Source organism: Limulus polyphemus, unplaced genomic scaffold, assembly GCF_000517525.1.
Source record: "Limulus polyphemus unplaced genomic scaffold, Limulus_polyphemus-2.1.2 Scaffold615, whole genome shotgun sequence".
Lineage (NCBI taxonomy): Eukaryota > Metazoa > Arthropoda > Merostomata > Xiphosura > Limulidae > Limulus > Limulus polyphemus.
In genome coordinates this window covers 194,128-207,286 of record NW_013666225.1, presented here as the reverse complement: position 1 = coordinate 207,286, position 13,159 = coordinate 194,128, and the positions used below count along the sequence as shown (strand labels likewise).

Genomic DNA, 13,159 nt, shown 5'->3' with positions numbered 1-13,159 from the left:
GTGGTAAGTTTTTGTAGATGTCTTCCTCACTACCAGTAGGTATTCCCATGTTTTGCTGTTTAAGCCTATTTTCCTTGTGTGATAATTTAGGTCTTTCATGTTTTCTCGGCTCAGTATTTGGTGAGTTAGATTTTTATAATTCTGTTATCATCTATGTTACTTTAGTTTATCTTTACAATTGGAGTTTGATTATTCCTTGTTTTTGTTTAATTTTTGGTATAAGTGCAGGTTTTGCACATTGGTTACTCTTTAGGTAATTGTAACCTTTGCTACATTTGTGGGTGTTTTGGTTCGATATTTATACTTCCCTTATCTGTTTATGTTAGTTAGTATGTATGTTTGTTTTGTCTTTACTACTAGTAAAAAATCTTTATCAGTGGTCCTTTTCATTCTCATGTTATTCGGGATAGGTTTTTCTTTCATGTCTTTTGTCTTATCAGTTCTTTTAGTGGACTTCTAAGTTTGATATTTAAGTGTATTTATTTTCTAAGCTCCTTTTATGGTTTTCTACCTTAGGCATTGCTTATTGTTTTCTGTCTCTTGGTAGACTCTACCAATTTCTAGGTTTTGTTAGTAATGTATACTTTCTCTCAGTATGTTTACTTTATGTATATTTTTGGCTACACTTCATACACCATTCCATGGGATGTACTGGTTCTGCCTGAAGGTTTCTGCCTTCAGTTCCACTCCTCCTATCCACTTACCTTTTCTCCTTCCCTCCTTCTTGGGATTGTACCTCTCATGGTCATCTTGCCTTGTCTGTTCCAGCCCTACAACACACAGGGGTTGTCAAATAGTTGGTACCCACTCAACAAGGGTTTTACTCCTGTCTAATTGTTATCCCTCGTAAGCCGAGAAATTGGAGACCTGACTTAGACCTGTAATGGTTGAACTCTTAGCTGGAGCCACCTCTATTCACCATGGAATCCTACCTCTCTCTTTGGGGTTTTACCTGGGACTCTGGTTGACCAAATCATTGTAATGGATGCTTCTCTTCATATTCCTTCTGCTTCAGTGTCTCTTCATTTTCTTCAGTTCATCCATGAAGGTTGTGTCTTTCACTTCTGGGTGCTGTTGTGTGGTCATTTTTTAAGCTCCATGTGTTTTGTCAAGTGGTATGATATTTTGCCTGTCATAGTCACTCATTGAGTCTGTGGACTCCCCTTTTCATAGATGAGTGGCTCCTGTTTGCCTCTTCCCATGTCAAGTCCTTCCTTTTAGTCTCCAGGTCCACACACGTATGCTCTGGGAGTAGTCCAGTTTGAGGAGTCTTCACCAGCCATATAGAGAATGCTTTTTTTTTGCTCTGTAAGATAGTGAATTCCCATCTATTGCTCTTTCACTGTCTTTCATGTAGAAAGCATCTGTGGATATGATGACAGGTGATCGCCCACCATGGTCTTTAAGTAAATGCTGAAGGGCTTTTTCATTTTCACCCTCTGCCCAATTTCTACATTTTCTGTCAAGGCTGATTTCCAAAAATCTCAGTGGCATTAGATTTTTATTCAACATGGAGAAATCTGAGATCTGGTGGTGATGAATAATCTCAGTGTAGGTTGTATAGCACTTCTGCACCCATAAATGTTTCTTCAGGTGCCTTTTAGGCAATTCCCTGCTTCGCTGGTATTTTCATAGTAATTTTGAAACTAGAATTTCTACATTGAAAAGGACAGTGGCTTGATTGTACAATACATTATCTTTGCACTGAAGACCCTAGTATAGATATTTGCTTGTAAATACTGTTGTTCTGCTATGTTGTTGAGGCCAGTAGGATTTATTATGGCTTTGATGTACATCCCATGAATAGTCTTAAACATGTGTTTTGTAGCTTTTTATTTTTATCAAACTTTGTAGCACTCATACTGATCATCAATAGCACTTAATTTAGGATGGATCAGATAATACTTTGGTAATGCATAAGCAAATGACACTTTTAAGTTTTATTTCCTGCTGCAACTTTTAGTGCATTAATGCTTTTTGTAGTTCTGGTGTTAATATGGTTGATGAAATTGAATTGTGTAACTATGATTGCCCCCAAATTAATGCTTTTTGTATTTCTGGTGTTAATTTGGTTGTTGAAGTTGAATTGTCTAATTGAGATCATCCCCAGATACTTCAGTGTTTTTCCAGAGGGATATCAGTATCCAGAAAGGTTGGTGATGGCTTTTTCTCTTTAGCATGCCTGTTGAGTGTGTGGCTTTGAGAGTATTAAGAATTGTTTCTGAGTCATTGCATCATTTGATCACTCTGCTAAAGGATGGGTGAATCTTACTTTTGATTTCAGCTTTGCTGAACAGCAGAATATCGTCAGCAAAGGTTAGTACATGACACGAGGTTGGACTATTAAGGTGGGCTAGATCCATACTGTAGATGTTGAAGAAGATTGGTAAGAGTGGTGAACCTTGAGGAAGACCATTCTTGACCCAAACTAATTACCAGCTTTCATACTTCATGACCCATCTTATGGTAGTTAATTTTGTTATAACCCATCAAACACATGCCACACTGATACCTATTTCAAGCATTCTGTCAGAAAGAATGAGCATCTGCCCAGCTGTACTGACTATCTATTGGACTAACTTCAAATTTAGCAGCATTGATCCAGGTTTTTCTCTCACTGTGAAACCTATATAATAAATAGGGTGGTAGTGGTTCAATCTGTCAGGCAAGCCTTCTAGCTACAGCATACTCTGGGATCTTGTCATTAATGTTTTGCAAGATGTCTTTAAGATAATAGTGATTCTTCATGGGTTTGTGTAAGGATTTGATAAAGGTATCAGTTCCAATTTTAGGAATGTTATCTGTTGCCCAACTGTGTTGAAACTCCAACACTAACTTCAACAAATTTACTTCTACAGTCATGTAAGAGTTTGTAAATTGTTTCATACCAGTCTTCATGCACACCTAACACATAAGGTATTCACTGCAGACATTATGTGCAGTGCTAGGCAGCGATGACATTTAAGGTAGACTTAACAAAAGCACAGTCTTCCATTCTGGCATTCAGTGGTTCTTGCTGGTTTGTCATTCTTTAGCAGTGTAAGGTTGGTGGCTACACTGTGGAAAGCAGAATGTTAACCTTTGCCATTAGTTTTTCCACCTATATCCCAAGTGAGATATATGGCATTGAAGTGTCTTATTGCTAGATACCTAGGAATGCTGCCAGACAGCTGAGGTAGGAATCTTCAATCTGCCGATATGGTACATTACCTCTTCTCACATAAATAGTTATTCTCATTCAGTGCTGCTCCCTATATGCAAACAGTTTTTTTGCATGCCACAAGCCTTCAGCTCCCATGTACCTTGCAATCAAATGGTTCAACTGTGTCTCACATGTAAACCATCATGCAACAACCCTCCATCAATAGGAGTGTGACACTTTCCTGATGCATGTGACTCCCTCTATTCGATTCTACCAAACTATCACTTCCCATTTGGCAGTACTTATGTCAAGACGTTTTTTTCTTGTGCTCTTCAATCTTATTTTTTCATTCAGTTTAGTGCTTTTTCTATATTAATTCCGAAGTGGAGTTGTTGTTTTTTTTTCAACAGTTAACAAATTTTCTGATGACTTATTTTTCCCAGTTTTCAATTGTTTTCATCAAATGGTTGTATTTGATTATTGATTGTTACACAATGAATTCCAAAGTACAGTTTACCACTTTGGAGGTCATGCCTTCTACTAGCACACTCACACAGGCTACAGGTGGGAGTAACTCATCTATGGACTTATTAGTTCTCATCTGCCATGAGATTTATCATTATGTGAGTCAACCTGCTTCTCCTGATGTTGCCCCTATTCCTCTTGAACATGCCAAACCTGTTCGTGTCGAAATACGGTTTTATTTAGACATGATTTCTCAGGTATATTCTGTTTTATCCATTTCCCTGATTTCATATGAAATAGAACACTAATTTATAATTTAAAATAATTTATCATAATGATCTGCTTATAAAAACTCAGATGAATTCTTAATGGTGAAACTTTCCTTGGTTCAATTAATAAACTTTTTCTATACAACCCAGGTCTTCTTATAAATAATCTAGTTAATGAATAGTCCTATTACATATTATCAGCTTGACACTATAGCAACATGACAAGCAAATGAAGCCTAATTTGGTGTTAATAATTTTGTATAAAAATGCACAGTCAAAGTAAATTGATTAAAGTTGACTATTTTTTGCTCTAAATAACCTGAAATGAATTAGAGTATTTGTGACTTGTTAAGAAAATACTAATTGGGCCTTATAATAACAAATAATAACAAAATTGTGAGAGCTTAGCTATGAAAAATTGAAGATAAAGTGTTTCTTAGATTTTTATCTGAGCAAAACAAAAAAAAAAGTAAATTGAAGATAAAGTGTTTCTTAAAGTTTTATCCAAGACATTACTGTAATAGCTCATTGTGTTCTAGACGTGCATCAGATTTTCATGTCTGTGTCTCAGCACATAATAGTTACCTTCCTGTTCAAACAACATACAATGGAGCAATGTTATCTTCATTTATACCTGTTCTTTGATTTGTGCAGTATCTGGAGTGAAAACAGAATATATTAAGTAACTGTACGTAACATACACAGGTACATTTGATGTACATGACTAAATAAACTGTTTATTTTTTATATTCTTTGTTAAAATGTAACATGTTTGTTTGAATATTCTTTGAGTAACAGATTATTACAAATAAGTGTGTCACATGCCCATCATTTTCATAAAGGAATCAAAAATAGAAACTCATATTAGTAGAAACAGCATTTCTTTGTAGTGATTTCTAATGGTATTAAATACATGCAATTATTCTGTCCCATCTGAAGCATGAAAGAAAGAAATTTACAAAAGAAAGAAAATAATTTAGAGAGCTGAAAACCTATATTGAGCTTTGATTCTACAAACCTATAAATACTATGACATCTTGGGTTAATAATGATATTATAGTAAGTAGTTTTATTCAATTGTACATTTTTTTTCATATTGGGATGAAGATTATGGCTGGTATCCTCACTATTTAGGAATTATAATTTTTCAGGTAAAATTGTGGGTTTCTGTATGATGTGTGAGCTGCAGAAGCATATGGCATGGACACTAGACCGACCTGGAGAAGTAGTGAAGCCTTTGTACATATACCAGAAGCTGAAGTCTATAGCCAAACATTTTCAGTTTGGACGACAAGAAGACGCCCATGAGTTCTTATGCTATGTTGTAGATAATCTTTGGAGAGCTTCTCTTTTTAATATTGATGGCAATGTCAAGTGAGTGTTTTGAAATTGTTTTAAAAGTATTTAAATTTAATCATGCTTCTTAACAGGGCTGTTTGTAATTATTCTAGTGGGGGAAGTAACTATTAGAAATGATTCCCTTCTTATTTCCTCACAGACTTTGGCATGATAATAGAAATGCAACATGATTAAAGAATGTAGTTCTTGTGGTATTTATTCCACACGTACATCTTTTTACACAAGGTTCAAGTTACAATTTCTCTCCACTTACATACTAAAATAATAATTCACAGTTATTTGTGCATTTTCCTTTCAGATATCTTGTCAGTTAGATTATTGCTATTGATTTTTAGGTAGTAATGTTTTGGATTGAAATCATGTTTAGTCTACTGAGCTCTGCCTGATTATCTGTGGATAACAAGTAAGTTTAGAAGTTGAAATGTAAAGTTTTGCTATATTTTAATACTTGAAGTAAAGCTAGATACAAATATGTCATATTGTGTACCTTTATAACCTATTAAAGTATTATGTACTTGACTGCATATTCAGCGTTATTTTCAGTTGCATCTTTAATTTTCATTTATACACAATATTAATAATGGAATTTTAACTGAGAAAAAGCCAAAACAAATGGTTACACACCTTCATATTCCTGCCCTTCGCCATTGTCAGCTGTAGTACTAGGTGTGTCTACGCCACTATGAAAGCTTTTAAAATAATTTGATGTTTATCACCATAAAAGCTTTACATGTTTTCTTCAGTTACAATTTCTCATATTCTGAGCATACAGACATGACTTCTTTGGTAATTTCTCATTTTCAACGCTTCAGTGCACACAGTTCTCATTAGTTAAACATTCCATTGTGATCCTTCATGAGTTTGGTAAGGATTTGATAAAGGCAACAGTCCATATTTAAGGGATACTACCTGTTACCATATATGTTAACACTCCGAAACTAACTTCCATGGGTTGGCTTCTGTAGTGCTTCTTAAAGGTAGAAATTGTGTGTTACATCATCTAAACCCGGGGCTACATCTTTAGATATATTTATAGCTCTGTGTATCTAGTCCAAGTTAAAGATGGCTTCCATATCTGCATGCAGATGTAACTTGGGTAGGGTATACTGCAGCGTGAACCTCTCTTGTATGTCACTGTGGTCACATGGTTAATGAGCATATGTACATAGTGGGCTTGTCAGATATAAAAGACTGTTTAGCATAGGTTGTATTAATTAATTATTTTGTGAGTTAATAGTTCATGATTTTTTAGTTTTTATAGTAAGAGAGTTAAAAGCAGATGATTATTGGAAGTTGTGCTTATAATTCATTGATGTTGAGGCTATCGAACGTCACATGAAATTTATTGATGTTGAGGATGTAGAGATTTCTAGAAAGCAAGCAGATGATTAAGTGATAAATGAATAAATAGTATGAGATGAGCGGGAACAGCAAACAGACAGAGCAGACGAGAAAGTAAAGTCACGGGAAGTAGAAGTTCGGCCAAAGAAAAGTTAAACGTAAAGTTAACTGCCATAGGAGTGAAAGGTCTAACTGTTAATATAGGCCTAACGATTAATATATTAGAGTAAAACTAACAGTTTTAAGAGAGATAAGAAGTATAGTTTATTCCATCAAAGCAAGTCCTAAACTAATTGAACTAGCGTGAGTGTGCTTTGACAAAAGGTAAAGGCAATTTTTGAAGTATGAGGTTCAGACGATTACTGGAAGAGCAGTATATGACTGTGGTAACTCATGCTATAATTGTAAGTGAATTATACATGGAATACTAGTGTGATAGAAATAGAGAGAGGAAGGTCAGCATGTCAACTGAAATTCTAAAGTAGTTGAATAGATCTAAGTGGACTTTTGACAAGAAGAAGAACACTATATATAGTGTTTATGATATGTCTATGATCTCTATAGTGTAAAGAATTTGTTTTACATACGTTTAACTAGTTCGGATATATATATTATTTTGAAAACAAGTATTATGCATGCTGTTCATTTATTTTTGAATTTATTACCAACAAGTCACAGAAACCTACTGTAGAAGAATCCTTAGCCCAACACACTCACATATTCTTACATAACTATATATGATATTAAGAAAAATATGTCCATTATTTTGACAAGGTTACTGTCATTATCTTAGTAGAGATGCGGTGAAGATTTCTACTATCTGAATTTGGTGAATTAATTGCATTAAATTTAATGAACATCTTGAATTTTGCTTCTACAGAAAACTATATTCTACATCAAGATGTAAGAAACATCCAAAAAGTATTTTAATTATAAAATACTTCTCTAATTCAGGCTTAAGAGCTTATTCTAACCCTAGTATAAACCAAAAGTTAAATGGTGTGAATAAGAAAAAGAGTAGAAAATTTAATAAGCATTGCAATCTTACTTTCTAAGTTACTGAGAGATAGATGCTAATAAGACAGACATTGGTCTGATATGTGATAATCACTTGATCTATTTAGTGAGTTGCAGAAGCATTTTGTGGAAAACACAAACAAATTTGCTAAAAATGAGCAAATTCTCTGCTAGGATTTTCAGTAGTGTTCAGTTGCATTACTTCTTGTTCAAAGTAGCCAATTTTACAGTAGAGATGTGATCCTGACAGCCTTCTCTTTCAGTTTACCACTTGTGGTAGTCCTTACTTTGACATCGATCTAAAAAAGTTAAACTTTTATCATGGTGCAGACACAGTGTTGGTTAGAATATTAAGTATATCTAGTTTTATTTTATATTATTTCTAATTGTATTTTCATGTTTATTATTTTATTATAATGATTGTTCTGCATTGCTAATTTAGTATGTAGATTTAGGACTAACCTAAGCCTCCTGGGCTTGTGCTGAACCTCTCAGATATTATTTGATTTAAAGCCAAAAATATCATTGATAGTGAGGGTATCAAACTGATTAATTAGATGTGCAACTTGAATAATGTTTTGAGCACCAAATTACATACCCAGCTCTGCTCTTGATGAAAGCTAGACAGATCCAATGAAATTCTACAAGTAAAAGTGGACTCTCAGTTCATAATGGGCTTTCTTTTTGAAGTTCCTGTGATGCACTTTAAATTTTTTACCTTAAAAGTTTTGCAGTTTAATTTAAGTAGACTGCACTCTTCCATATTTTTTTCTCTTTAAACTATGAAAAACATCCACAAATTTGCTAAAAATGAGCAAAATCTCTGCAAAGATTTTCATTATTGTTCATTCTTCAAGAAAATTGTTGTAATACAGGGGAAGTGGATCTGAAGTGAGGAAGTGTAGCAGTTTAGTCAAGAAACTTGGCAGAAATGGCAAAGCTGTTGCATCACTTTTTGTTCAAAGCAGCCCATTTCACACTATAGATGTGGGCAAGATTTCTGTTGTTTAAAGTTGGTACATTTAATGCATTAAATGTAATAATAATCTTAAATTTTGCTTCTATGGAAAACTATATTCTACATCAAAAAGTAAGAAATATTCTGGTAAGTATTTTCAGGATTAAGCACTTGTTCTAACCCTAGTATAATCCAGAAGTTAAATGGTGTGAATCAGAAAAGAGCGGGAAACTTAAACAGCAGCAATATTTTTATTCTCCACATTGTAGCTTGATATTTACTGTATATGTTGGTTATTATGGAAAATGAGCCAAAATGTTGAAAATTTTATTTACAATCTTAGAATTTTTTTGTGGTATGAGTTTTGTTCAAACTCAACTATTTACAATATGTACTGCAGTAACAATATAGGGACTATTCTGTAAAATCTTTTTATTTTTATATATATGGGAAAGTGTAATATGAATTTGGTTTGATTTTGGAATACTAATTTTGCTTGCTAAATTTGGTCTAGGTCATTCAACTCATTTAGGAGGAGATGCATCCACAGAAAGACAGAAAGTGTTCCTTGATATTGGATATTTATTACACCTGCATGGCTTAATGTGTATATCACATATGTGAAGAATGCCTGTACCCCAATTTTTATAGTCAGCTCTGCTGAGCAAAGCGACGCAGAGTTGGATAAAAGTGTATTTACTAAGCAAGCTTTTTACTGGGTATATTTTAATTTCTGATCTATGTAGGTAGCTTGCTTGCTTGCTATGACCAGCAGTTAAAGTTAATTAATCTTGTTGGCATCTCTTATTTCCCCTTTCCCCGATAAAAGGCATCCTTTTTTCAAACTCTTTGCTTGAAATATTACCTTATTTACTTCCTACTCTGTGCTTTTGATTCCATTTTAACATGGCAAAAAACATTCCATTGCAACTGTCTTCTGGTGAGTGAAGTAATTATATATTGCAATCTGGAACATGGATTTTAAAGCAATTACATGTCTTTGTCTTACAGTTTGGAGAATTTTAGTCAATTTTTCTGAACTTTAGAATTTTTTTTTTTTCTGATAAAAAAGCAAAAAATATCCCTGACATAGCACTCCAGATCAAGATAGACTGTTTTTCTCTTCATTCCACTATTTTCACTGTAGGGAGCATGTCACAAACAATACTGCTTTATAAGTGTAGATATTATAGTATCTTAGCAAGTGTTTTCTAATATCGTGTATGGGTGCCTATCACGTTATACTATGTAATTTACTTGGATACTTTGCACATTAAAATTCATGTTTCTTCTAATAGTACCACTAAAACATAGATTTAGGTTTCTATTCTGCCATCTTTGTACCAAAAGTACAATTTTTCCATGCAAACAAATTTATGACCAAATTTAGAAAAAACTTTTAACATAAAAAAAAATTTTCAACCTTGTCTACTCAGCACCTGTTAGAACCTTGAAAAGGACATGAAAAAGGATCCATTACAAAAAAAATATTTATATGTACTTTTATGCTTTTCTTGGTTAGCAACCAAACTATTGGGATTGTGAAGAACAAAGATGAATAGATTATCAACATTAATAATTTATTATTTGTCTTTTGTTTATTTCTTTGATCATAAATGGAATTTCTAGTAATTTTTTGGGCTTTTCTTCATTTGAAACAGTATTATAATTATGATTCTAAGAAAGTGAAACCTCTGTTTCAGACTAGATTCCTCAAGTAAAGAAAACACTGTGGTGAATCATATATTTGGAGGTTACTATAGAAGTCAAGGTAATGGATATTGATCTAAAAGTATTTCATATAATATCTTAATATTTATTTTATTAGTAACATATTAGGTAAATGAAAGTAAAAGAAGATTCAAATTTTATAAGTCAAAGTAGTTCATCTTAATCTGACTTAGAGTTTTCTAGCAGAAAATCTACATAATAGATTTTTAAAATATTTTGTCAGATATTATGTGCTATTAAAAATGGGCTTACTTTGATAATCATAAAGACATTACATACATAACAATAATTTAGACACTATGTTATTCATAACTATTTTATCATATATTTATGGGTTTAACTAAGTAAGTTTATTTGGCTATACTGTGCAATCTAAAAATATCCGATAGAGCAATTGCAGGAAATAAAGATTGGTAATCACAAACTTTCAAATGGAATACTGTGCATGTAACATCTGTCATTTCTGTAGTCAGGTATGAGTGAAAGATGGTGTGTTGTACCATTTTGATGAACCATTGAGACAAAGTAGTTGACTTATGATGTTGTTAGTGGCTCCTACAGCTCTAAAGCAGCAAATTTATACTTTTAAGTTTAGGAGGACTGAATAGGACACCAGGGAGTGTCAGGTAGTGATGCAAACATTCAGAAATAACTTTCTGGCTGCATTTGTGTAATGACTGAGAGGTGGTCTCATAGTGTTGGTGTATGTCTGTAATTATGGAAACTGTGCAATGTGTGCTAATTGGAGGTAAAACTGGTCACATTAAAGAAAACTTGCAAGAAAGAGTTTTAGGCTCACTCTTTGAGAAAATTGTCTTGGATATAATTGGTTCTTTGCTCAAAAATGAGCAAATTAACTGGTGTGCACTAGCTATAAATTTATATCACCAAGTGGACCGAGTGTTTATACATTGGTGGTTTCTTTATTCCTCTCCATCACTGGTTTGTTGCCTGAACAGTAAATAATACAGTTCTGAGCATTTGGAGATAATCATACAGATCATGGAGTCTACTTCAGTAGCAAGCTGTTTGCAGATTTCTGTCAAGTGTTGGGTATAGTGAAAATGTGTACTTTGTCATATTATTTCCAATCTTATCGTTTGTTTGAATGAGTGATGCAAACTTAAAAGTGAATGCTTGCTAAGTTTGTGAATCATGAATAAACTGCCTGGGATGAGCACATACAGTGATCCTAATTGTATACAATACAATTTAGTAACAGTTGATTAGTACTGCTCCAACTCTCCTGATTTTTAGACAAGTACTTCTCCCACTGGATTTTATATGTGCCCTTCTGCCTAGTGTAGATGTACTACAGTGCCCACAGCAGTTTGTAGAGTGACTGCATTCTGTAATAGTTGAGGTGCATGAATGTATACTTCCTCTTATGAGTAAAGTAGCTGTGCATCAAAACAGCAGTGGAATGAAAGTTTAAGCATGATTCCCGGTAAGACTTTAATGTGGCTATAGCATGTAAGCAACTTGTTTCTTGCTCAACTGATTTGTGTTTGTATGTTAACAGCTTAGTTTGTGAATTATGAGTCACAATGGTTGAATGACATGCATGAACACATCAAAATGTTTAAACTATATCAATGATGACTTGTTGAGAATGGTGGATGAGAAGATTGACTAATGATAAGAGCACTATGGCTTGTGGTATCAACTTAGAAAATTGCTGATAGTATATATGAACTAGTTCATGAGCAGTCAGATGAGGAAATACCTGTTCAATGTTATTATTAACTAAGGCACCAGTTTCAACCTTCTAATCATCAGACTGAATTAACTGTTTTACCAGCAATTAGGATGTCTGAAAATGATGATGTTTCCAAGGTATTGAATAGTAAGGTTTTTACAGGATGAAGTATAATCAGTTAATAATGGAACAGGTGGATGATTGATAAATCATCAACTGCATAAGCATTGAAATCGTACTTTCAAAGTTATTGAGAGGTATTTCCTAACAAGACATTGGTCTGATATGTGATAATTACTTGATCTATTCAGTGAGTTGCAGCAGCATTTTGTGGAACAGCCCACACAGTACTTGTTAAATACACAGTTATGGCTGGCAACATTGTTATACAAGACCCTAGGATTTTAACAGCTGATTTCGATTATAACTGTTGATTATGACTGCAAACTGTTACTTTGCTATCCTTGCTTTTTGAACACTCAATGTACACTACAGCCTACTAGTTTTTTTCTGGGATAAGGCCAGCATGCTGCCTATTGCCATGATGTATAATCTTGCAAAAGTCTCGAAAAAGAAAAAAGTCACAATCAGTCAGTTCCACTTGCCAGTGGTATTGTTTCACCAGTTGTTGCTCTGCATATACCTCCAACAATTATTTTGAATGCTAGAACAATTAAAAAAATGTTACAGTATTGCCAAGTTCAGGCTACCAAATGGATGGAGACCTCTTCATCTTGCTGAAAGGCACTAGATCAGTGTGACAGGAAGATCAACAAAGGAGACTACCAGATAAGTAAAAGAGCAGTTGCCTTGTTAAGTGGCAGTGCATAATATAAGAATCTGCTAAAAAGTCCGTGCTCAAAGGCAGCAATCTGAAGAGGGTTCCAGAAACCTTCTGTCTGTGTAGAAGAATATTATGAGTATGGTAGGTAATATGTCTTTCACATATAGGTATCTTTGTATATAATTTTATTTTTAAATTCTTATTTTTAATTTACACAGTATCCAGTTTCATTTATTTTATAATTTTAATCATTGTTTTATTTGCAATTTTACTTTGATTTGGTATATGGTTTTGCTTCCTGTTTTCTTGATTTATGATTTTAATTCCAGGGGCATTTTTACTTTTTTTAGCAACCTTATAATAATTTTATTTCACATTTATTTTTATTAAAATT

At 33.5% G+C, this 13,159-nt stretch overlaps 1 protein-coding gene across 6 annotated transcripts in view; it reads left to right on the top strand.

Annotated features, from left to right (window-relative positions):
* LOC106459482 (ubiquitin carboxyl-terminal hydrolase 36-like) overlaps positions 1-13,159 on the top strand; it is a 107,534-nt gene that overhangs the window by 16,039 nt on the left and 78,336 nt on the right. For 5 of the 6 annotated variants that reach the window (XM_022385981.1, XM_013919106.2, XM_022385979.1 and 2 more), the window contains 2 exons: positions 5,028-5,250; positions 10,255-10,322. In XM_022385981.1, the coding sequence (XP_022241689.1) occupies positions 5,028-5,250; positions 10,255-10,322 (291 nt within the window). Of the gene's footprint in view, positions 1-5,027; positions 5,251-10,254; positions 10,323-13,159 lie in introns of those variants that run through there. The other variant, XM_022385983.1, reaches the window with a different exon arrangement.